The 22,994-nt window shown below is 36.4% G+C and overlaps 1 protein-coding gene across 5 annotated transcripts in view; it reads right to left on the reverse strand.

Moving 5' to 3' along the window:
- The window catches only part of si:dkey-246g23.2 (solute carrier family 66 member 2), a 69,930-nt gene that overhangs the window by 13,331 nt on the left and 33,605 nt on the right, over positions 1 to 22,994 (reverse strand). For 4 of the 5 annotated variants that reach the window (XM_051869549.1, XM_051869546.1, XM_051869547.1 and 1 more), the window contains exon 5: positions 6,888 to 12,156. The exons of the other annotated variant lie outside the window; for it this stretch is intronic. In XM_051869549.1, the coding sequence (XP_051725509.1) occupies positions 11,982 to 12,156 (175 nt within the window). In that variant the 3' untranslated portion in view covers positions 6,888 to 11,981. Of the gene's footprint in view, positions 1 to 6,887; positions 12,157 to 22,994 lie in introns of those variants that run through there. 5 annotated transcript variants of the gene reach the window in all.

Here is a 22,994-nt window from a genome sequence, read left to right on the forward strand (position 1 = left end):
TGTATTTTATAAAGTGCTATATAAATAAAGGTGACTTGACTACACACACACACACACACACACACACACACATACATACATACATACATACATACACACTCACTAGTCATTTATGGTGCTTGACAGCCCCTGTCCTAATTTGTTTTCATTGTATTAAAAAGAGCAGTGCAGAAATTCTGCAAAATATCTTTGTTAGTAACAACATGAGGGTGAGTACATATTGACAGAACATTCAATTTTGGGTGAACTGTCTCTTTAAAAGCAAAAATAGGGTTCTGACCATAAACAAAAGTTATTTTCCTCTCTCTTAATCACACAGATGCCATCGAACCGTAGTTACGCTCTATTTCCAAAGCTTCCCCATGACGTTTTGCAATTCCCCAGTTGGACATTTTACCTGGTCTGCCTATAGCATGGATGAGAAGACAATGACAGTTATGATCTATATCAGTCATAGTAATATATGCCTCATCATTATGTTAAAAACCTAAATCGATATTTCCCCGTTATTACATGGAGGAATGTAAGGGAAAGGTCTGTGCGCATCATATACTTACAGTGGTAATTTAACATGACTCATAATTACCTGTGAGCAGAAAATAGCTCCACTGCCAAACGGCCCGATTAGTGATTGTTTCATTTGAATCACCAGTAATGAGAAAAAGTTGTAATTGTAGGAGAGAAACTGATATTGATTTAAATATGGTGTAGCACAGTGATTCAGGCTGGAGATGGAGATGGAGACTGCCCTCAATCAGATTGAGGGCTAATTGCTCGGGTAAAGGAGCCGAGGGCATTCGGAGGAAGTCATTCAGGGAAGTCCACGAGTGCAGCCACTCTGATAATCATTTGGAACAGCAGTAGCAGTGCACAGTATGGGTGGCAGTGAGTGAGTCATTCTGATGACTACTGTTGGTGCTGCAGTTTGTCTGCAAGCCTGTTTGCGCTGACAGTCTGACCTTACACAGAAAAGAAAGAATGAAAGAAAGAAAAATGCAAGGAAAGCAAAAGTAATAAAAATGACACGTCTAACGCACTGTAAAAAAATGGTAGCAACTTTATCAAAAAAAAAAAAAAAAAAATGCTTCAGAAAAAAAACTGTTAAAGGGTTAGTTCACCCAAAAAAGAAAATTCAGTCATTACTCACCCTCACATCGTTCCACACCCGTAAGACCTTCGCTCATCTTCAGAACACAAATTAAGATATTTTTGATAAAATCCATTGGCTCAGTGATGCCTGCATTGCCAGCAAGATCATTTCCTTTTTCAATGCCCAGAAAGGTACTAAAGGTATATTTAAAACGGTTCATGTGAGTACAGCGGTTCAACCTTAATGTTATGAAGCGACGAGAATACTTTTTGTGCACCAAAAAAACGACTTTATTCCACAATATCTAGTGATGGGCAATTTCAAAACACTGGATTTGTTACGTCATAAGCACTTCTAAATTTCAAGAGTTCACATTACTTTGGCAGTTTGATACACGCTCCGAACCACAGATTCGAAACAAAAGATTCGTAAAGCTTCGAAGCTTCATGAAGCAGTGTTTTGAAATCGCCCATCACTAGATATTGTTGAACAAAATCGTCTGAATCTAGACATAATGCACGCTTTAAGAACCTCAAAAAGCATTGCATTATTGTTCAGTACATACTTTCTGACATGCTGACCTTATCAAAGTAGCTAATGTTCTGTGAAATATGACACCTGCACTATAGTTAGGTAACACATATAATGCTGAAGGACTGTTCCCTTAGCTATTTTGTTTTTTTTGGTGCACAAAAAGTATTCTCGTCGCTTTATAATATTAAGGTTGAACCACTGTACTCACATGAACTGTTTTAAATATGTCTTTAGGAGCTTTCTGGGCATTGAAAAAGGAAATGATCTTGCTGGCAAAGCAGGCCTCACTGAGTCATCGGATTTTATCAAAAATATCTTAATTTGTGTTCTGAAGATGAACAAAGGTCTTGCGGGTGTGGAACGACATGAAGGTGAGTAATAAATGACATAATTTTAATTTTTGGGTGAACTAACCCTTTAATAGTTACCGTACCATAGTGTGTATATATATATATATATATATATATATATCTATATCTATTATATATATATATATATATATATATATATATTATATATATATATATATATATATATATATATATATATATATATATATATATATAAAATATATTATATATATATGAAATATACTGCTTTGAAATTAAATATGCAGACAAAAAATACCATACCGTAAAACATGAAATGCTTCCATGTTATATTTTTACAACGAATTTCTAGTAAATCACAGCTGTTTTTATATGTAAATATAACAGGTGTACACCTTTTCAAATCCTCTAAGCAAAGGTGTGATGCTGTGTTAAGAAAAAAAAAACCCTTTCCCTGCAGTTGAGCTGAATGGTGCAGTAGTCAGCCAGGTGTAATGCAGAGACAAGGAAGATATTTCAACCTCTTCTGGTGCGCGAGACCTTCTCATTACACTAACAGATTGAATAATTTAGCCTGGGTAGACTGAAAGAGGCGTTTATGAGCGTTTAAAACAAATAGGATCATAGGGCCTCTCCATCATACAGTGAAGCCAACATCCTCAGAGTCTAATCAAGTCATTGTTCATACAGGACAGGAATAGAGGAAGATAGGGAAACTGATAAAGGAATGCAAAAGGAAGGAAGGACAACAAAACTGTTAGTACTAGTGATGAGCTTTACATTATTTACATTTGAGAATGATATTAAAAAAAAAAAAAAAAAAAAAAAAAAAAACATGGAGTGATGCTAAAATACAGAGTGGGACGTATAAAGTCAAAACAAGAAAAAACGTAACCCTTAACAAGTTTCGTGTTCGGGTCGGTACACACAGCCCCGCCCATCCCCTGCCAGCGGAAGACTGCGACCTTACTTTACGGTATATGTCACACATTTTACTCGTAGCCTGGGTGGAGTTAGCCAACAGCTAACTATAGGATGTAACGATCTAATATGCAAGTCTCAAAGCCATGCGAACAACATTTTATGCTATTATACAAATTACACCCTTTTCAAACAATGCTACATACGAACTATGCGAGCAAAAAACTAGGCTAACATACTACCGTTCTTTTTGTCATTGTACTTTTCAGTTCTGGCGTAACAATAAATAAAACTATGTAATGATATTTGTATGTGTGTGTAACACCGGCTACTTTACCTGGTCGGTGGACATGGTTTCCAAACGAGGTTTCTGCATTTGCCGGTTCAGCTTTAGTCAACAAATTCACGTGTATTGCGCTGCCCACAGGTAAGCTTATACAGCGACAGTATTTACGACACTGGTAACAGACAACTGCGCTTATCAACCACATGGGGGAACCGTGAGCAAATGTTCCATGGTGTTGCTTTAAAGGGAAAGTTAATCGAAAAAAAATAAAATTTACTCAACTTTATGTCGTTCTAAACACAAAAGAATATATTTTGAAAAATGTCAGTGTTTTCATAAAATTGAAATCATTGGGGTCCAATGTTGTTTTGAAAAGCATATAAACAATTAGAAAAAAAAAAAATTAAAAATCAGTGAGGTTCTATAGAACCCTAGGGTTCCTGACTTAATTTTAAAGAACCCAAAAAAGGTTCTAAATGAGGAGAAATGTCTTAAGCATAAAATATTATGCAAACATTTAACAGGTTATTTCAAGTTCACAAGGTTTTTTCTAGTGATAAAGTAGGTTATGAGTTGTTTAATTCATAAAATGTAATTCAAATTAGAGATGCACCGATTTTTCGGCCGATAAAAGCAATTATTTTCACTATAGGCAATTGGCATTGGCACAGCCGATGATCTGGGCTGATTATATCCTGTCAATCAAAAAGGGGCGGAAAAACGTGCTCAGACTGCAACCCATATCGTGTTTGAAAACAATCTCTTGTGTTGAATTTAGGGCAAGTTAACACGACAATAATGCATTAAAAAAATAGCGAATTTAAAGCAAGCTCTATTTGACCCTATATGAATGACCCGTAGTTCAAGCCAGGGTTGCCAGGTCTGCAGTTTTTCCCTACACCAAACATTATTGTAGAGTGCCCCCATCCAAGATTCGCAAAGAGCTTTGTGATTTTTTACTTGTGATAAGAAACAAAGTCTCAGCTTTTAAATTCTCTCCATTTTTATCACAAAATTCAAACAATGAATGTCATTTTGACGCTCTTAAATGTGACATGACAAATCGCTGTAGCGCCTCAGTTCGGCAGCGCAGAGCGGGAGTCATTTTTTCCACTTTAATACAAGTTACAACTTACAGCACAAAAAAACCATAAACATCATGTTCCACTTCGTGTTGTGGCTGAATTACCACATTGGGTGTGCATTATTTTTCTAATAATTCAACAGCCTGTCGTCAATTATTCCTTACTTAATGCACAGCTAGCCATGGATTATCCCTTACATATACATTCTGCATGTTAGCCTGATATAAAAACATTAATATCATCATTGATTTTGTGTGCTCCACATCGGCTGATTAAACTTGAAAGCATCTAAGATACTGTCAGAACACTCATCATCAAACTGTTTATTGAATTCACTGACGATTGATTATCGATTAGCTGACCGTCTGAGGCAACATCCTACAGAGCTACGGCGTGTCTGTCACGTACATATACGTGTAATGATATCTGTAATGGTATCTCAAGTGAAGAGCTAAAGTACAGAATGACCCTTTGACCCCATTAGCTGATGGTTTGCAATTAGGAATAAAATATCCCCTGCCCACATACTTCAAACAGCATTTACAATACATCACCACCACCGTCTGAATCTAGACATAATGCACGCTTTAAGAACCTCAAAAAGCATTGCATTATTGTTCAGTACATACTTTCTGACATGCTGACCTTATCAAAGTAGCTAATGTTCTGTGAAATATGACACCTGCACTATAGTTAGGTAACACATATGATTCTGAAGGACTGTTCCCTTGGCAGCATTTCTGTCTATAAAAGGAAGTTAATACAAACATCAATTGTTTCACAGATGACACAGAAATGCAATTTTTCTCACATATAACGATATGAAGGGAAAGGACAAATGCACCATAACTCAGGTCAGGTCATATTACGTCATGTCAACACACCGCTACACATGCAATTATCAGGACTTCTCAAGAACAGCTTTAAAGCGTCGCAGAGACGTTCTACATGACATAAGATGGTCCATTGAGAGGGTTGAGCAAGAGTCATTCATCAGTGGATATCAGAAATATTGTTCCACATAACACTGGTGAAAGTGGTAAATCTCATCACCCCAACATTAGAAGAACAATACATTCTTAAATCATATTTTACATTAATAAAATAAAGTCTATTTTTCAGACCATTACATTTGCACAGTGAAATTATCTTCAAGACAATTAAAGGGTTGGTTCACCCAAAAATGAAAATTCTGTCATTAATTACTCACCCTCATGTCATTCCACACCTGTAAGACCTTCGTTCATCTTCAGAACACAAATGAAGATATTTTTGATGAAAACCGAGAGGTATATGACTCTTCCATAGACATCAATTTAACCACCACTTTCAAGTTCCATTTTTGGGTGAACTAACCCTTTAAGCACATTTGCCTTCAAATACTCACTAATGTATTATATTGTAATAAAAGTTTCTTAAGCACCAAATCAGCAAATTAAAATCATTTCTGAAGGATCATGTGACACTGAAGACTGGAGTAATGATGCTGTAAATGCAGCTTTGCATCACAAGAATACATTATATTTTAAAATATATTCAAACAGAAAACAGATATTTTACATTGTAATAATATTTCACAATAGTACTGTATATTTACTGTAAATTATATTTACAGGATTTTTGATCAAATAAATATGGAAGCCGTTTCCGCCACTAAATAAAAAAATAAAAATAGTAATTGCGACAGAATTCTGACATTTTATCTCGCAATTGCGAGTTTATATCTCACAATTCAGACTTCTCACAATTCTGACTTTTTTCTCACAATTGCGAGTTATAAAGTCACAATTCTGAGATATAAACTCGCAACTGTGACAAAGTCAGAATTGTGACTTTATATCACGCAATTGCGAGTTTGTATCTCACAATTCTGAGAAAAAAGTCAGAATTGTGAGAAGTCTGAATTGTGAGATGTTTTTTCTCAGAATTGTGAGGAAAAAAAGTCAGAATTCTTAGATAAAAAGTCGCAATTACGGTTTTAATTTTTTTTATTTAGTGGCGGAAACGGGCTTTCATAAATAATTGCAGCCTTGATGAGCATAAGAAACTTCTTTTAAAAACATATAGTGTATAAGTGTGTATATAGTGTGTAAATATAATTTTTTCCATATTATTGTCCTGAGAATGAGAATTTTATAATTCCACATAATAATTGTGGGGTTAAATTTGACCTTCTGACCTGATTGGCATATCCTTGACTATCAGTCCTTGCTTGTCTTTGTGCTGCTGAAGCATTTGAAACTTGAGATGTCTGCTTTCATTGTTGTAATGGACTGTGTCTACAGAAGGAGATAAAAACGAGCAAATGTAGTAACTCAATCCGCCATTTCCCTATCCCTGCATTAGGCTTCTCCACAGCCCACCTGAATGTCCCCATTCGAGCAAGAATACCCAGGATTCCCGCAGTCATCAATGTGACATCCTGTACCGTATTATTAATGTATGGGACTTCGATTAATGGAGTGATACAGGTATCCTGAAGGCTTAGTCTCTCATCTATAATCCAGTCTTCCCCACAAACTTGAATATTTCATACCGAGTCTCTTTCACTGCTGACACCAAAGGAATGTAAAGCCATGTAGAGTGCAGTACTGTCAAGTTCAGGACCGCGGGTCAGAGAGCGGTGCGGTAGAGACGAACACTTTCTGATCAGTGATTTTTTTCTTTATTATCCATAATGGTCATTCTGTTTCCTGTCACACACGCTTAGTACAGAATCAGAAAAGGATGGAACTTGGTTTTTCAATTTTACACTCCACTGCACTGGTCACACAAGCAATTTACATGCCATTTAAAATGTGTAATCATGCATCAGATGTTATTAAATCAAGTATATTGCTGGAGCTTTACAAATACAAATTTAGGAAATAAAAAAAAAAAAATCATTAAACAAGCAATACAGATATTGTTACATAACATGCTGACATTGTGGGTTCATCCAGATGCAACAGGATAGCATCTGCAGGTCCAGGAATATGATAAACATATACACACACAGTGGTGAAAATGGCCAAGATTCACAAAAAATATTTCATATTTTTAAACTATAAATGGGGGGGGGGGGGGGGGGGAAATCATACCATATTTATGTATGAAATTTGCATAGTGTTTGGAGGCTATAACATGGATGAAAGATGGAAATCCTCTACATTTCGAATTGGAACTCTGTCCCCCCATGCAATTCACTCACTGGACTCAGTCCCAGTCCCCCAACCCTCATTTCCAGCCCTGTATCCTCTATATAATGCCATAACCCATGGCATTATATCATAAAGGTTGCATATGTTATAACACTAATATCCTGAAAATTGAATAATTATGTCCAATAAGCTGTATTCATAATGACAGGTTAAAGATTGTTCGTCATGACACTTTTTAAGGCACCTTTTTGACACGATTGACAAAAATGTTCAGACCATTAAGGCAACATTAAACGGTCATTATCACACAACATTAAACACATAATAGACCGTTTATCTTGCTCATCGGTGTGATTTCCTCACTGATGATGAGAGAATTACAAAGCTTGGCAAAGCTATTTACTGTACCAGTCATGTGCAACTAACAAAACAATGAAAATTGGAAAAATAACAGATACAGTAGAAACATATGTGTGATTATTAAACAAAACAAGAATATCTTTAGATGTAACAATCATTCTTTTCTGGTTACAAAAAGGTTTTAAGAAGATCAAAATTAAACGTTAAACGAGTTGGCCCAAAAGAAAGAAAGAGCAAAGAAAATATCGCAGAGCAAATGAAGACTACAGCTTTTCAGATGTTTCTTCTGAGAAAAAGATCCTAGCAATCTCACTCTAGAGTTTCATAAGATACCTCAAACTGAAGAAAAATATCCAGGATACCAAAGTCAGCTCTCAAAACTGTGAAATCATATATATATATATATATATATGAACTCAAACACAAAATATCACAACTGCTGATAAAACTTTTCTCATGAGGAGTGTATTGGTGTGAGACGGGACAGTTTGACTGGACAAAAATTGTGTACACTACCATTCAAAAAAAGATAAGTAATACTGTGAAAGATTATTGCAATTTAAAATTTTAATACATTTTAAAATGCAATTTATTCATGTGATGGCAAAGCTGAATTTTCAGGAGCCATTTCCTTCAGAAATTATTTGAATATGATTTGCTGCTTAAGAAACAAATATTATTATCAGCTGCTTACTATTTTTGTGGAAAAACACATTTCCATGATACATTTTTTTCAAGATTCTTTGAGGAACAGAAACCCCAAAAAGAACAGTATAGATATCTTTTGTAAATATAAATACTTTACTGTCACTTTTGATCAATTTAATGCATCCTTGATATAATTTTTTTTTTTTTTTTTTTTTTGAATGGTAGTATATAGGGCTGGGTATTGACACAAATTTCACGATTCGATATGATTCAGATTCACAGGCTTGCGATTCAATTCAATTCCGATTCGATTCAATATCGATTATTTTGGATATATGCAGGTACAATACATGGCAAATTTTCTTAAGGAAAAAAATCTGTCAACTAATGCTGTAAACTATACATGTTAAAATGAACTAATTTGTACTTAAATTACACTCAATGAAGTTTTTATAATAATAAACTTATAATACTAACTTTACAATCACAATTCTACTTCTAGCCTACTTCAATTCGTTTTTTGAAATATAAACATAATGGTGGCTGTCATAAAAACTTGATGGATTTATTCAAACATGCATTAAACATTGAAGAACATTAAAAATGACAATGAATATGTAATATGGTGCATGTATTTAGCATAATGCTCCTCTCTAGGGTTCATTTTCCTAGCTGACTAACGAGTTTATGGTCACTGGATATGGTTTTCCTGAGGTAGGCTAAATGTGATGTGACATATTGTAAGCTGTCTTATTCCGCGGTTGAAACACTGGTTGAGCGATTACATGAGACATGATACGGATTTCGGTAAGTTGTACTGTATCTTTTAACATACCTTCAGATGTTCATTCATGTTTATTTCATGCTGTAACTGGTATTAAAGCGAAGGAGATGATCAGTTCACGTGCGCTTCGCGCTGCCGCTTCTCTTGAACTGAGGTGCAACAGCGATCTGTCAGGCCACATTAAAAAGCGCCAAAATGCTATTTATTTTTTGAATTTCATAAAACAATTGACAGAATTTGAAATCTGAGACTTTGTTTCACATCAAAAGCAACAATGCACAAAGCTTATTGCGATTTATTGGACGGGAGGCACACTACAATGTTCTGTTCATTCAACAACTGAAAACAGGATGGACTAATGGATTCTTGGGATCGATATCGCTTCGTAAAAAATGAGAATTGATTAAAATCGAGAAATCGATATTTTTACCCAGCCCTAGAAGTGTACCTTATCCAAGAGTTCATCTTAACTTAAAAAAAATGTACAAAAGTACATTCTAAAAGAAAATACTTCCAAATGACATTCAAACATATGTACTGCATAGCATCGCAGTAATGCAATGTATCTGTATTTTCCTGTGAATGAATGTGTCAGTGGTTTTGACCTTTGCTGGGGTCAGATATGTTGACGAGGTGATTAACAGCACAACAGAACAAAGATTTACCACAAATAAAGTCTCACCACAATGAGAACTAAAGCCAATAAACCTGCCCATGCAGGGAGGAAACAGCTGAGGCTGTGGCTTTGTGACCATCTGTAATAACCAACGGCTAAACTTTGACGTTCAACTAATGCCAAAGGAGCCACCAGGCTTAATCAGTCTATCGCAGTGTCGAAATCCCTACAGTAAAACATGGGCAGGGAAGTAGAAAGAAAGCCAAAACTGAGATGGAATTTGAAAGTGCTTTTTTAAGGCCACATCTGTAGTCCTCCCTGAGCAGCCTGGCGCTACAGTAGGATTTAAAGTTATAGTGACCTTTTCTTTGCAGTGAAAAATAGTACATACCTCAGTGCTGATGTGAATGGTAACTTAATAGAGAGGAACTATTTTATGATGAAGACTCCTCAAAGCTGATCAACCGCAGCAGGAGAGTTGAGATGACTGCATTTTTTTCTCACCAGTCTCATCAATTTCCACTTTTTCTCACCAGTCCCATCAACTTCCACATAAACACAGACCAAATGTCAATATTTGAGGGGGCAGACTGCTCTTCATCTTGGCGTGACGTGCATGGACAAACATGGATGGTTGTGGTCATGTGGAGAGGTAATCATTGTCATCTTTACAGGACATAGCAGACTATCAACTCAAGATGGCTCAAATATTGTCCATAATTGGCTTTGTGTGGTTACAATGAACTGCAACTGGTTTTTCATTGGACCATTACGCATTATCATTCTGATTTCTCCGTTAAAAACTTTGGTTAAAAACAATACTGCATTTGCGAAATGCTGGCACCAATAGTAAAACGATCCTTTAGCAAAATTACTTTGTTTAAAAGGGAATATTGATCTGTGATATGGAAACAGAACAAATCCATCTGTTTTTCTTGTTTGCAATGCAATCATATGTGATAAATCAGTTGTCCATTATATATTTATGACATACCCTCATGCTATTCCACTGATATGGTTAGGTAATTAAAGTTTGGTAATAAAACCATTCATCAGCAACTGGTTTTGACTCAAGGCTCAGGTTTATAAAGTCTAACATAAATCTGCTGCTTAAAATATGGATTTTCATGTGCAACTATTCAAGTAACAATGATTTAAGTGCTCTACGAAGAAAAAGAATCACAAATGGTTGACAAATGAGCTAGCAGTTTGAATTCAGTTTGAGGCAGATGCATTTGGCACATGCATTTCCAAGCACTTCCATTGCACTAAGAGCATACTGGCTCTCACAAAAGCTAGCAAAAAGACAAATACTATAAAAACAACAAACTGAAGGGTCATTCATTTGGCAGGTTGTAGTAAATGTGTAGACTGGATTAGTTAAATGTTTTCTTTAAATTATAAGATGTCCGGCAGGTGCATATAAGGCCTGTTCACCCTTCTTTGAACAAACTTGTTTTTTGGTAAGACATGAAATAACTTGAAAAGAGAGAGAAAACAACCTCAGGATAAATATAATAAAAATAAATACGCTGTGGAGTTCAAAAGACTGAGACATTATGAGAAAACTAATAGAAAACATTTGATATTTTGCTTTAAAAGATTAGTTCACCCTCAAATGAAAATTACCCCAAGCCATCCTAGGTGTATATGAACTCCTTCTTTCTGAAGAACACAACCGGAGTTATATTAATAAACATCCTGACGCATCCAAGCTTTACAATGGCAGTGAATGAAGCTCAAGAAAAGTGACCCTATCCACATCCATCCATCATAAACATACTCCACACGGCTCCGGGGGTTTAATAAAGGTCTTCTGAAGTGAAGCGATGCGTTTGTGCAAGAAAAATATCCATATTTAACAAGTTATAAAGTAAAATATCTAGCTTCTGGCTCCCTTAATGAATTAACATTTTTCAATTGAACTTTTTAACTTTAATTTTCATGTTATTAATGCATTTTTTAATAAAAATTTTTTATTTAAAATGAGAGATAAACATATGATTAAATATCATTGTGAAATTAAGTTATATTAAATGAAAGAAAAGCAAAATACAAACATTTTCACTAGTAGTCTCAGACTTTTGAACCCCACTGTAGAAAAATAAAAGCGTATAGTTTTGTAGGTTTGCAGCATGTAGTATGTCCTTGTTTAGGAGTGTTGATGACCATCATTATTATAGTGAGTTCAGCCCAGTTTGATTCTGGTGTCCTGGCCATAGAAGCCCACCTGCAGCAGAATGGCAATGTCAATTAAGATCTGTACCGCACCACAGACCAAGAACTGGGTGGGGCTTTCATTGATCACAAAATACGTGGTCTTAAAGATGTCACCAGCGGTCCACAGAAGCACCATCTTTACGCTGAAAAAGAGGGAGAGACACAGAGAAAGAGAACATTTTACTGAAGCTTTCAGAAACATATATATAGTCTCAGCAGCTGGAAAGAACCCCACTCAGCTATAAAGTTCTGATAAATTAACCTCATTCAGAACCTTTTAAAAGCATCACCAATACATCAGACTAATGTATCGTACAATGTCCTGTCCTCCCACTTGATAAAGTCTGTATATCTCACATTTACAAGTCTCTGAAGTCTTGTGCAATTGAGTGCAGTGGGGTGCAAATTTCAGCTACACTTAATTAAATCTACAGGACGCAATTATTTCATTAATATAAAATCATGAAGGGGTGAGGTAAAAGGTAGAGTCCAATTGTCTAACTTCTGGTATATAATGGCTTATAAAAGCTAAAAATAGATTCATTTATGCATTTTATGGAGAAGAATTTATATTTTACAAAGGTTAAATTTGACTATTTGTGGTCAAGAGACAGGAGGAACAGTGTATCCTGGGACGCCCGGTACATAGCCTTCTCTTTATTAGCCAGAAAAGGACCGAACCACCTGAAGGAAGCTTGGGGGGCCACCAAAGCACAATATTTTGTAAATGTCAATCCGTCCTTCATTTTTGAAAAGCAGAGAAAAGTTAAGCTTTGGAAACTTTCAGGAATCAGCTAAAAAGAGTTCTCGGGCAAGGAGAGACGCTGCGTTCTCAGCGGTATTTGAATGAGTTCATTCATTTCATTCAAGCGTAAAGAGAAAAAAAGTGGCCTAAAGATGAGCACAGACTATTCATCAGCTGTCACAGACGGAGAGGGATGAGAATTTGGACTTCTTGTGCTCCTGCCGGTCGTCCCTACAGGAGAAATTAGTCTTTTACACAATGTGGGGCAGCAGAAGCAGACATCTACAGTAATAAAATGGAACAATCTTCCAACCTGATATTACAAACCCACCCATCTAGACATGACATTGACTATTGTGCATTATGTTCTTCCTTATTTTTTTTTTTGTGCTTCCTTATGTTTTGGTGTCAAAGGAATATTGTGAATGAGGTTGAAGGAACATTTGCTGGCAGGAAGTGCACTGTTTGCTAACATCAGTGTGAAATATGATCATGGATCTGGATATTGGATTCTTTACAGTGCTAAAATGTCCTGTTATAGACACTGCCTTGCTAAATCACAAAATTTTTGGCATTATATATTTATAGTCCTAAAGCATTTTATCCACAAAATGCTGATAGTTGGTGCAAACTAAAATGTAAAAATGAGATGTGGAGGTGAAAACTTTACACTTTCTATATGAAATACTTTACATGAACTTTTCATATGGAAATCTCTATTAAAATGTCCTGTTAAAGCGCTCTGAGAGAAAATGTGTCCTCTATATCTGATCTCAAAGTTACACCCCACTCTCCTCCTTCATTTGTCTTTTACATTGGTTTACTCTAGAGACCATCTCCAAACATCATTAATGGGGATGAAACATTAATGAGGTAATTAAGTGGGGTGGGTCATCCATACAAGAGCACTGACAACAGTAGTGCCACACAATAAAAACCACTTAAAAGTTCTCCATCTTCCGCCCAGAGAACAGAAACTCATCCAATTGTTCCCAAACATTCATTCTAAGACAAACACGCTCTTTCCCGTTCACAAAAACAAACCGCTATCTTTTCCTCCACTCTCCTTCCCCTCCGAGCCCTTTGCGGATTGACAGCAGATGAAAGAAATGCTCAGCAAACAGCGAGTAGCGCTTCAGGGCCTGTGAGAGAGGTGGAAGTGATTATTGCATTGATTAGGAGAACTGAGGCCACGGTTACAGCACTCCCAGTCCACACTGAACAGACCTGCACTCAACCCTGACAAGCCTTCAATTGATCCTCTTCAACCTGACACTCACTCATCTCTACGCCGGGAGGAAAGAGAGAGGCGGTTAGAAAAGAAAGAAAGAAAGAAAGAAAGAAAGAAAGAAAGAGAGTTAAAATCATAGATAGTCAGATAGAAGAACAGGGAAAGGGAAAGAATGGGTACAGAAAGAAGAATAGGAGGATAGAATGAAATTGCAGAATAATAGAAATGCTAGCTAGAGCAACAGATGGACAGAATGATAGATAAAATGATAGAAAAACAGAACGATGAAACTATAGAAAGAATGATACATGGAATGAGACAGAATGACAGAATTATAAACATTAAAAAAAATTATAAACAACATTTCGAACAAAAGATAGATCTATTTAACAAATAACTATATATAGAATGATAGAAAGAACAATGGACAGAAAAATAGAATGATGGAATGACAGAAAAATGGAACAATATAACTTTAGAATAATAGATAAAACAATAGAATGGTAAAAATGTTGATAGAACAATAGAAAGACAGGGCAACCGCAAGAATGATAGAATGATACATAGAATGATAGAAAGACGGAACAATAGCTGGAACAAGATAATGACAGACAGACAGATATATGCATAGACAGACAGACAGAACAAGAGACAGTGATAGATGATAGATAGGTTGCAAACAGATCTTAAAAGAACCCTTTTTCTTAGTGTGAAAAACATTTTAATAATCCAAAGAATGGGTGTTAAAGGTTCTTTATGGAAACATTGATGCCAATAAAGAACCTTTATTTTTTAGATAGATAGATAGATAGGACAGACAGAAGGATAGACAGATAGAAGGAAAGACAGATAGAGAGAGACAGATAGATAGAACAACTGACAGAACAACAAATGGATAGATAGATGACAGACAGACAGACAGACAGACAGACACAGACAGACAGACAGAATAACTGGACTGTTGGTCAAAATAAGCTGCACAGTGGAGCAGACTTCATGTCGATAGTTGATAGTTCTGTCTACTGGAGGCTACAGAAACCAGACATACAAGAGGCAAAACAAGCCTACTGGGCTTCTGATGAGAGTTCAGTTTTGACATTTGCCAGAGACATCTAAGAAGGGGCAGCGTTCTGAAGATCTGCTCCAGACAGATGTATCGACACACTGGCCTCTTCCTCCTGTGCAGTCTCTCCGGTTTCTCTCTACTCAGTTCACATCGATAGAGGGATAAACCGTGACCATCGAGAAACCTCTGAAAGAGAGAACGTCACCAAAGCTCCCACATAAAAACCCTCACTCAGTACAAATGTTTACGAAGGGAGTGAAGAGAAATAGTTGAATCAACTATAGTCCTGCTTCTAGTTGCTCTTCACCTATGGAAAGAAAAAGACAAGCGAAAACAAACCTTGAGAATCCATCAGAGAAAGCTACTGTATGAACCATTCATGGGCTGGAGGTAAAGTGGGCTAGTCAAAACTTTGGCACATTTGAAGACCAATGAATTCAAAAGGCTAGTGAGAGAAAAGACAGGCCAACCTCAAAAAAAGAAAAAAAAGACAATGAAATATGTATGTAGATCGATCCATCCGGCTCAAACACAGGGGGGTTTGCACTTTGCACATTTTCTAAAAGAGATCAGTCTCCACCACACAAAAGAACAAAAGACAGAAAAACCTCCGAGAAAGATAAAGTGTTCGAGACATTAAAACCCTAAAATTGAATTATGTTTCTCTACCATATGGCTAACAAACAAGCTCACACAGATCACTGTCTTACAAACAAAATGTAGCCAATCAAAACAATCTGGAAATGCATACAGAACAGCTGCAATGTGCTCTGGATGGAAATGGAATGTTCCAGCAGCCTTTAAATCAATACAGTTGGACATTATAACATCCCCTGTGATATATTTCTACTTCTGTATACACAAACCCATTAAGAGCAATGCTAATGTCATACAAATAGGCATGTCAACCAGAAAAACGGATGGTCTTCCTCTTTCCCTCTCTGTCTTTCCCACCAGAATGCCGGCACTCTGCTCTCTTTTCTTTTTCTTTTCCGTCTCCTCCTCTACTTTGCTGTACTTTGCCCTGGAGGGAATGTGAATAATTCTGTTGCGGTACTGGTCCTGGCAAGCCGTGGCTGCTAGCGGCTCAACTAATTCAATCACACAGCTCAGTCTGATCAATGGGGACTGCGCTGGAAGCCAGCGTACCTCCGCTCACCTTGGTTCATATGGGGATCCACTCCAATGGCTTTTTCTTCTCTAATTAACCCAGACATGACAGCCAACAACTGTGAGGGCAACAACTCTACTGACAAAGTACTGTATGTTTGCACGCCTCTAAGCGATAGCAACTCAAAGATTGAAGTGTGTCAAAAGATACCTTGCTAATATGTGCTGAGTTGAAACATCACTTTCAGGTATCAGATGGCTATGTTAAGAACAGAATACTACCATACTATTTCTGCAGTATGCATCATAAATACTATGCACAGTATTTATTACTCTCCCTCAAAATAAGTGGTTCGGAGCGCCAAAGTCACGTGATTTCAGCAGTTTGACAAGCGATCCGAACCACTGATTCAAAAAAAAAAATTTGAAGCAGTGTTTTGAAATTGGCCATCACTAGATATTGTTGAAAAGTTGTTATTTTGTTTTTTTGCCACACAAAAAGTATTCTCGTCACTTTATAATATTAAGGTTGAACCACTGTAGTCACATGAACTGTTTTAAAATATATCTTTAGTACCTTTCTGGGCATTGAAAGTGTTAATTGTCTTGCTGTCAATGCAGGCCTCACTGAGCCATCGGATTTCATCAAAAATATCTTAATTTGTGTCCCGAAGATGAACGAAGGTCTTACGGGTGTAGAACGACATGACGGTGAGTAATTAATTACATTATTTTCATTTTTGGGTGAACTAACCCTTTAAAGATGCACAATATATTGGGCAACATGTTGGTTATCAGTTGTGATGGACATTTTTTTTTATGATTTATTAGTAGTTCAGTATTGGGTATTTAAATATTTTTGAATGTTTTTAAGATTTAGATTAATTTTGCCATCATTAAAGGGCTAATTTTAAGGGACAGCTTGGGGTCAATAATATTTTTTGTTTGTTTATTTTGCAAGGATGCTAATTTTTCTATTTCTATTCAAATATATGGTGTTCTTTTCAGCTTTCTATTCATCAAAGAATCCTGATTTTTTTTCAGTTTCCACAAAAATATTAAACAGCAAAAACTGTTTTCGACATTTATAATAATAAGAAAAGTTTCTTGAGTAGCAAATCAGCATATTACAATGATTTCTGAAGGATCATGTGACACTGAAGACTGGAGTAATGGCTGCTGAAAATTATGCTTTACCATCACGGGAATAAATTACAATTTTAAAATGTATACATTAAATATGCAAAGATATATGGCAAGAATGTTTGAAAGGATTATCGTTGCGTAATGCAAACTGTTTCACAGATTTTTTAAACAACAGTAAGAAGTATACAATGCATACTTTGTAGTATGCAGTACTCTAATATTTCATTCTAAACAAACTCATGTTCTTGTTGGCAAGTAAGAAACGAAACAGGGTCCCTCAGTATTGACTTGACTTGTTTTGAGGTTAATAAAGCATTTCTTTCACTCTGCTTGTGTCCATTTTCATGGATGTTGCTTCGCTACCTATGATAAATGAGGTTTTGCCACCTGGGTGTATTGCTGAGCACCATTTGAAGCATATATAAGGTAGATCACATGCACAAACAGACCACAGAAAGACAAATAGCTCCCACCAGTTGTCATAACAGTAGCCACAACAAAACAGAACAGCATCTATGTTAGCGAAGACACTTTTCGTTCCCCAGATACCCAGTACAGCTAAGTCACATCCACTGCTTCCTTATTTTTATAAACACGGGAAACGTTTCCTATGAGCGTGAAACTCCCAGGGGTAATCAGGACCGATCAGGGCTCTGTGTGAGCAGCGAGGCCCATGGCGGAGCTCTGTCTCATGGGAGAATCTGGCTGCGTGTCCCTGCTTGTTAGGGAGACAGATTACGGTGCACTTGGCTTCATCAACACAGCAGGGTCCTGATGCTAACTACGCTCTTGACTTAGCATGGAGCCCAAACCCCAGAAACTGGTTTCAGCCGACATTAGAGCTGAGTGCCTCAAACTTTTTTGGTTAACTTTTTAAAAAAAAATTAGAGCTTGTGTGGAGGTGTCTGAACTGAGAGAAGTGAGAGACAGCAGGTGAGAGACAGCAGGTGAAAGACAGCAACAGCAATGTGATGATTGTTGTGTAATCTGAGTATAGCTGGGACTTATAAAATTAAACCCCAATCTATAAAGATAACTATGTTAGCATCTGTAAGAAAGATGATAATGTTTTGTTTATTATAAGCATGTCATTTGTTTTAAATGCTCAAGCTCTTTAAAGTCAGCATGAAATGGAAGTTGTGATAGTCTTTTGTGACGTATGTGTGAGTGAAACGGCTTCTCAAACAAGAAAAAAATTGTAGGATAGAACTTGATTTTGTTGGGAATTGACTGGATTGTTTGATCATTGTCCTTTGCTATTGCTCTAATCTCATGTGAGTGACAGGTTTTCCCGCTTTCGCGCCAGTAAACATCATCAGAGAAGAGAAGAGATTAAAAGGGATGTCATTGCAAGAGGGAGGGGATAAAATTTTGATTAAATATTACGATGGCACATGATGTGCATGAATAAATCATTTATAATAAATACTGCAATATTCCATAAAGAATAAGAACTATTAAATTTGATTTCACTGGAAAGTTGTGTGGATTCTGATTAGCTATCGATGTTTTATCAAACATCAGCAGGAAACAATTGATCTGAAAGTGATTCCAATGAAATCGTTTCTTCGTTATTGTTATAGTTGTGGTGTGGACTTACCTATTCTCATAGAATTAGAATGATTATTTAAAGGGTTAGTTCACCCAAAAATGAAAATAGTGTCATTTATTACTCACCCTCATGTCGTTCCACACCAGTAAGACCTTTGTTAATCTTCAGAACACAAATTAAGATATTGTTGATGAAATCCGATGGCTCAGTGAGGTCTCCATTGCCAGCAATGTTACTGCACCTCTCAAGATCCATTAAGGTACTAAAAACATATTTGAAACAGTTCATGTGAGTTCAGTGGTTCTATCTTAATATTATAAAGCGACAAGAATACTTTTTGTGCGCCAAAAAAACCCCAAAATAACGTCTTTTCAACAGTATCTATATGGGGCGAGTTCAAAACACTGCTTCAGAGCTTTACAAATCGAATCAGTGAATCGGAGCGCCAATGTCACGTGATTTCAGCAGTTTAGCCGTTTGATAGGAGATCCGAATCACTAATTCAAAACAAAAGATTCATAAAGCTTTGAAACTTCATGAAGCAGTGTTTTGAAATCGGCCCATATAGATATTGTTGAAAATTTGTTATTTAGTTTTTTTGGCACACAAAAAGTATTCTTATCGCTTTATAACATTAAGATAGAACCACTGAAGTCACATGAACTGTTTTAAATATGTTTTTAGTACCTTTATGGATCTTGAGAGGTGCAGTAACATTGCTGGCAATACAGGCCTCACTGAGCCATCGGATTTAATAAAAAATATCTTAATTTGTGCTCCGAAGATGAACGAAGGTCTTACGGGTGTAGAACGATTTTTGGGTGTAGAACATTTTCATTTTTGGGTGAACTAACCCTTTAAACTTTATAGTTATAGTTATTGTTCTTGGTGTGAATGGCCATTTACACCAACAACCTGTACAGTATCTGAGGTCTTTGCTTGCATCAGACGAGATTAAAACAAGGATAATGAGTGTTAGTCTACGTGTTATCTGTAAAAGAAAAGAGGGTTCACAGGATGAGAATCCATGTCCGCTGAGTCATTACATCTCTATAATTAGAACCATTATCAAAGAGTCCACCCCGTGGCTAAAGACGATAGCCATTTGTAATATAATTCACACTGAATATGGCTGTCAGACTCACACGTGTAAAGGAAACCTTCAGATAAAATAGGGTGCTCACAAGTATAAACAGTGCCCTCAGGGTCCAAAATCTGAAATGAAAAAGATTAGGAATCAATTTCAGTAAAAATACAAATGTGAACTCACAAAAAAGCCCCTGTCAAGAATTCTGAGGAGCTTTTAGAAGTTGAAAAATGGGCCAAAGCCTCATGGGAGAGGGGAGTCAGCATGTCGCTGGGAACCTGCGCCATAAACGTCAGTCACAGTCTGAGACACACACTGCCCTTCTGTTTCTCACTTCATTACATCTGTGTTTCCACCAGAAATGAACACATGAATTTAAACAGCAGCAGAAGCAGACACAGGATCAACGAGAAGTTCAAACGAGGAGAAAGAAGGTCAACAAGAGAGATGGGTGCTTTCAGAAAATAGCAAGGGGAGATGGGCCATTTAAATCCTTCAGGTTCAATAAATGTCTGGCTCAAGGGCACATTGTTGGACCCTCCCAGCTTCACTGGCCCATATTAAGGACTGTAGGGGGGTATGGATGGTTGGTCTTGTTAAAGACAGTACTTCACGTGTCATTGGTGAAGATACTGATGTGGAGACTGTCACGATACCTCATAAAACTCTCTCTACAAGGGCACAACAACACAAACACAAGCTCTGTTCCACAACCTACAGTAGTACGCTGCCCACCTAGAAAGCAATTTACTATCTAGGCTCATTGAAAACAAACTCCAAAAACCTACCGATACATACAATTCACTACACTTTTCAGCTGAAATGAATACTAGTGACACTAAAACACCAACATTTTTTAGTAATTTTCACATAAATTATGATTTCAGAGGCAAATTAAAAAGGACTTATTTTTGTGTGGTTCTTTGCACAATCCTAGGTTATGACCTCAAAACACTGTTACCAAATTGCATGATTGACTACTAATATATTTTGACATTTGTATCGCATAACGAGCTCCATATGTATGGATTTTCTGATGTAGCAAACTTGCTTGGTAGCTCACCTGGTAATGTTCTTGTTGCAAAACAATACATGCAGTGAGAACCGATGTAATAAAACTTTGCCCGATTTACGTTCATCTGTTTCAGATAAAAATGAATGCTTTTAATCACCACTCACTGGACATTTCACTTTTAAAGTGCGAACAAATGTGCAAGAACCAATGCTATATCATTTTGCAGAAATGTTGCAAAGTTTAGCTCACCCAAAAATTTAAATTCCGTCACCATTTAATCATCATCATTTTGTTCCAAACTATGACTGCTTTTCTTCTCTGGAGCAGAAGATGATTGAAGAATGTTGTCATTTTTATAAACTGAAAACATATAGGCTAATGTTACAAAACCTAACATACTAAATAAATGAAATAAAACCTCATTAGAGATCAGTTTGGAACATTGGCATTGACGGTAGCACTCCTCACATGAAGAACTACATGGGAGACTTAGCACACAACTGATTTCAATAGAGTTTGCCGTTAGCATTTTGCTAATCCTAAGCTAAAAGCTATCTTTAATCAGCATAGAATTACTCAGCACATACAACTGTTGGATAAAATAGTTAATTTGTGAATTCAATTCATTTTTAATTGATACTTTTTCGTACTGAACAATTTTTTTCAATACTTTTTGGTACTGAATTAATTATATTCGGCATACAATTGGCATAAGCAGCTCACTAGGTTTTGGAACATAGTCATGATCAGGGGCTGTCAAGCTCAAAAAAGTAGTCTAATACAACCTTTTTATTAAATTTCAAGTCTTCTGAAGTCAAACGATAACTTTCTACAAGGAATAAACCAAAATTTCTTAATTATTAAAAATATTCTAAAGCTTATTCAAATCTCATTCACTCTTCTGAATTTTGAAACTTGATTACAGAGAGATCACAAATGTGAGAACCAATTATATTAAACCTGGTACGACACATTTGTACTTCAAGATAAATGTTTACAGATTTTTTTTTTTTTTTGGCAGGATGAACTATTCTTTTAATACTGTTGTTAGTAGTAGCACATTTAATAATTTTAGACAAAATCCAAAAAAAAGTTTAGCGGCCTTCTTAGGTTTAAAGGTTCATTACATATTTATACACAGATATACAGTATATACACAAGATACTGTATACACACAAACACTGCCATACTGTCTTATTGACAGATACCTTCCACTCATAGATGTTGAAGGACGGCTTAAAAAAAACACTCTGAATCATTACTCCAAAGGCTTCACCAATAATAAATTCACATGCATGCGAAAAAAAAACACAGATGTCAGTGCAGTGATCGGTCGAGGGCCGTCGACGCCTGCAGACACTCTGAAATCACATCAAGGGCAAAGGCATTACACACTACACGCGACGGCGGTGACACATTCATTGTGTTCATAAAAAGACAGATTTCCGGAGAAACGTCATTTACATTAGCTTCCATTTTCCCACTCTCAACCTAAACTGTGCTCACAATGTTTAATTTGGCTCATAAAGAGGAGCCTGGAGCGTGTGTCACACCGAGTTCTGTAGAGCAGACCATGAGATGAAGCGCTTTTTCCTTCTTTTTTTTTTTTTTTTTTTTTTTTAAAAAGAGCTGCCTTCAGCTGAGGTGGAGCTGATATTGAGCTGTGATTATTATGCTGACTGTAGCCTGAGGCTAAAGATATTAGCTTTACTCTAAATTCTCTCTTGCTCTCATTTTGGGCTTTTTTCAAAAAGTACCAGTAAGGTCACCAAGGAGTCTTCGGACTTTAGCAGAGTGGGCTGTAACATCAATTAACAAGCTCATTAGCTGTCTAATATTGATTATCATCGTTATATGCCTTTAATGAGTGATGTCTCTAGTGAGGCATGTCCTGAAAACAATTACTGTGTGTGAATTGAACCTTCTCACCTTCTACCTGCCATGGCACAGATGACATTAACACGCATTATGACAACCAATGAGCAAAAACTGCTAAAAGAGGTTGTGAAGCATAAACTGTAACATGTTT

This window comes from Ctenopharyngodon idella, chromosome 18 (genome assembly GCF_019924925.1).
Source record: "Ctenopharyngodon idella isolate HZGC_01 chromosome 18, HZGC01, whole genome shotgun sequence".
In the NCBI taxonomy this organism is placed as follows: domain Eukaryota; kingdom Metazoa; phylum Chordata; class Actinopteri; order Cypriniformes; family Xenocyprididae; genus Ctenopharyngodon; species Ctenopharyngodon idella.